General features: G+C 59.7%; 1 protein-coding gene across 1 annotated transcript in view; it reads left to right on the top strand.

Moving 5' to 3' along the window:
- LOC104524768 (protein sidekick-2-like) overlaps positions 1-1,163 on the top strand; it is a gene marked incomplete at both ends in the record, with an annotated part of 9,021 nt that extends 7,858 nt beyond the window's left edge. The window contains one exon of the mRNA XM_010167746.1: positions 1,070-1,163. Coding sequence (XP_010166048.1) covers positions 1,070-1,163 — 94 coding nt within the window. The remainder of the gene's footprint in view (positions 1-1,069) is intronic.

Raw genomic sequence — 1,163 nt, 5'->3', positions numbered from 1 at the left:
ACCGGGTGAGGCAGGAGCCCCGTGTCCCCAACACCATCTCCCACACTGGGGAGGATGGGCACAGGGGCTTGTCGTGCTTCCCGGCAGAGGGGACGACGTGCTCCTCATGTCTTATGAAAGTTTAATTTACGCTCGGTTATCAGAAGAACAAACGAAGCTTTGCTGAAACAGCCCGTGGCGTGTTTTAATGTAAGATTAGATTTTGGGTGAGGAAGGTTTTGTTTGCTTATTTATTCCTTTTCTGCTTTATCTCGGAGCACTCCCCATCGGGGGAGGCGATGCCCATCCTCCCCCCTGAGCATTCCCCATCAGCCAGGCTGGTGTTGGGGGGTCCAGCCTGGTTTGGGGGGTGATGGAGCTGGAGTGTCTGCATCCCTGCTGGGGTGGGGGCTGCTCGGGGAGCTCTGGTGTAGCAGTGGGGTCCGGCTTGGGGGTGGTGGGTGAATCCAGACGTGGTTATTTCCTTTATCAGCTTCTGGCGCTTGGGATGATAAGGCAGCTCAGCCCCGGCTAATCAGAGCGGTGCTGGGCTCGGCTGCACGCGGGGCCAAGGCAGAGTGACACCGGCAAACCCCGGCGTGTCTCTGCTGCGTGTCACCTGGGCTCAGTGCAGGGGTCAGGACAGCGGGTGGCAGCTCCCCAGCATCCACCTCTACTTGTGACAGCTCAAAGCCACTCGCCCGTTGCCTCCCGCTCACGGTGCTGAGTCACCGTCCACCCCAGCACTGTGTTGGTGATGGCCACCGGCTCATGCTGTGTGTGTGTGTGATGTGGTGAAAGCATCTCCTGTGTGTGTAGCCACGAGTCCCTCTACATCAACAAGGGACACTGTGTTGTCTCCCCAGCGTGCACACGCGTGTGTGTACATGTGTACATACCTGCACGGACACGGATGTACACGCACACGCCTCCAGCAGCTGCTCCTTGGGGAAGGAGCTGGCACTTGGCACTGGAGATACTGCCCAGCAGTAATTGAGGGGCTTGTGTGGGACCTGCAGCCTCTCCTTGGGGCTGTGACAGTCACTGGGATGTCCCCCCCCATCACTGAGGTGGCTCCTCTCTCCTGCAGGTACATGATCACGTCGCTGGACCGCACACACGCCGGCTTCTACCGCTGCATCGTCCGCAACCGGATGGGAGCCCTGCTGCAGCGCCAGACCGAG

Source organism: Antrostomus carolinensis, unplaced genomic scaffold (assembly GCF_000700745.2).
Source record: "Antrostomus carolinensis isolate BGI_N321 unplaced genomic scaffold, ASM70074v2 scaffold28575, whole genome shotgun sequence".
Classification (NCBI taxonomy): domain Eukaryota; kingdom Metazoa; phylum Chordata; class Aves; order Caprimulgiformes; family Caprimulgidae; genus Antrostomus; species Antrostomus carolinensis.
This window is presented reverse-complemented; position numbering and strand designations above follow the sequence as displayed.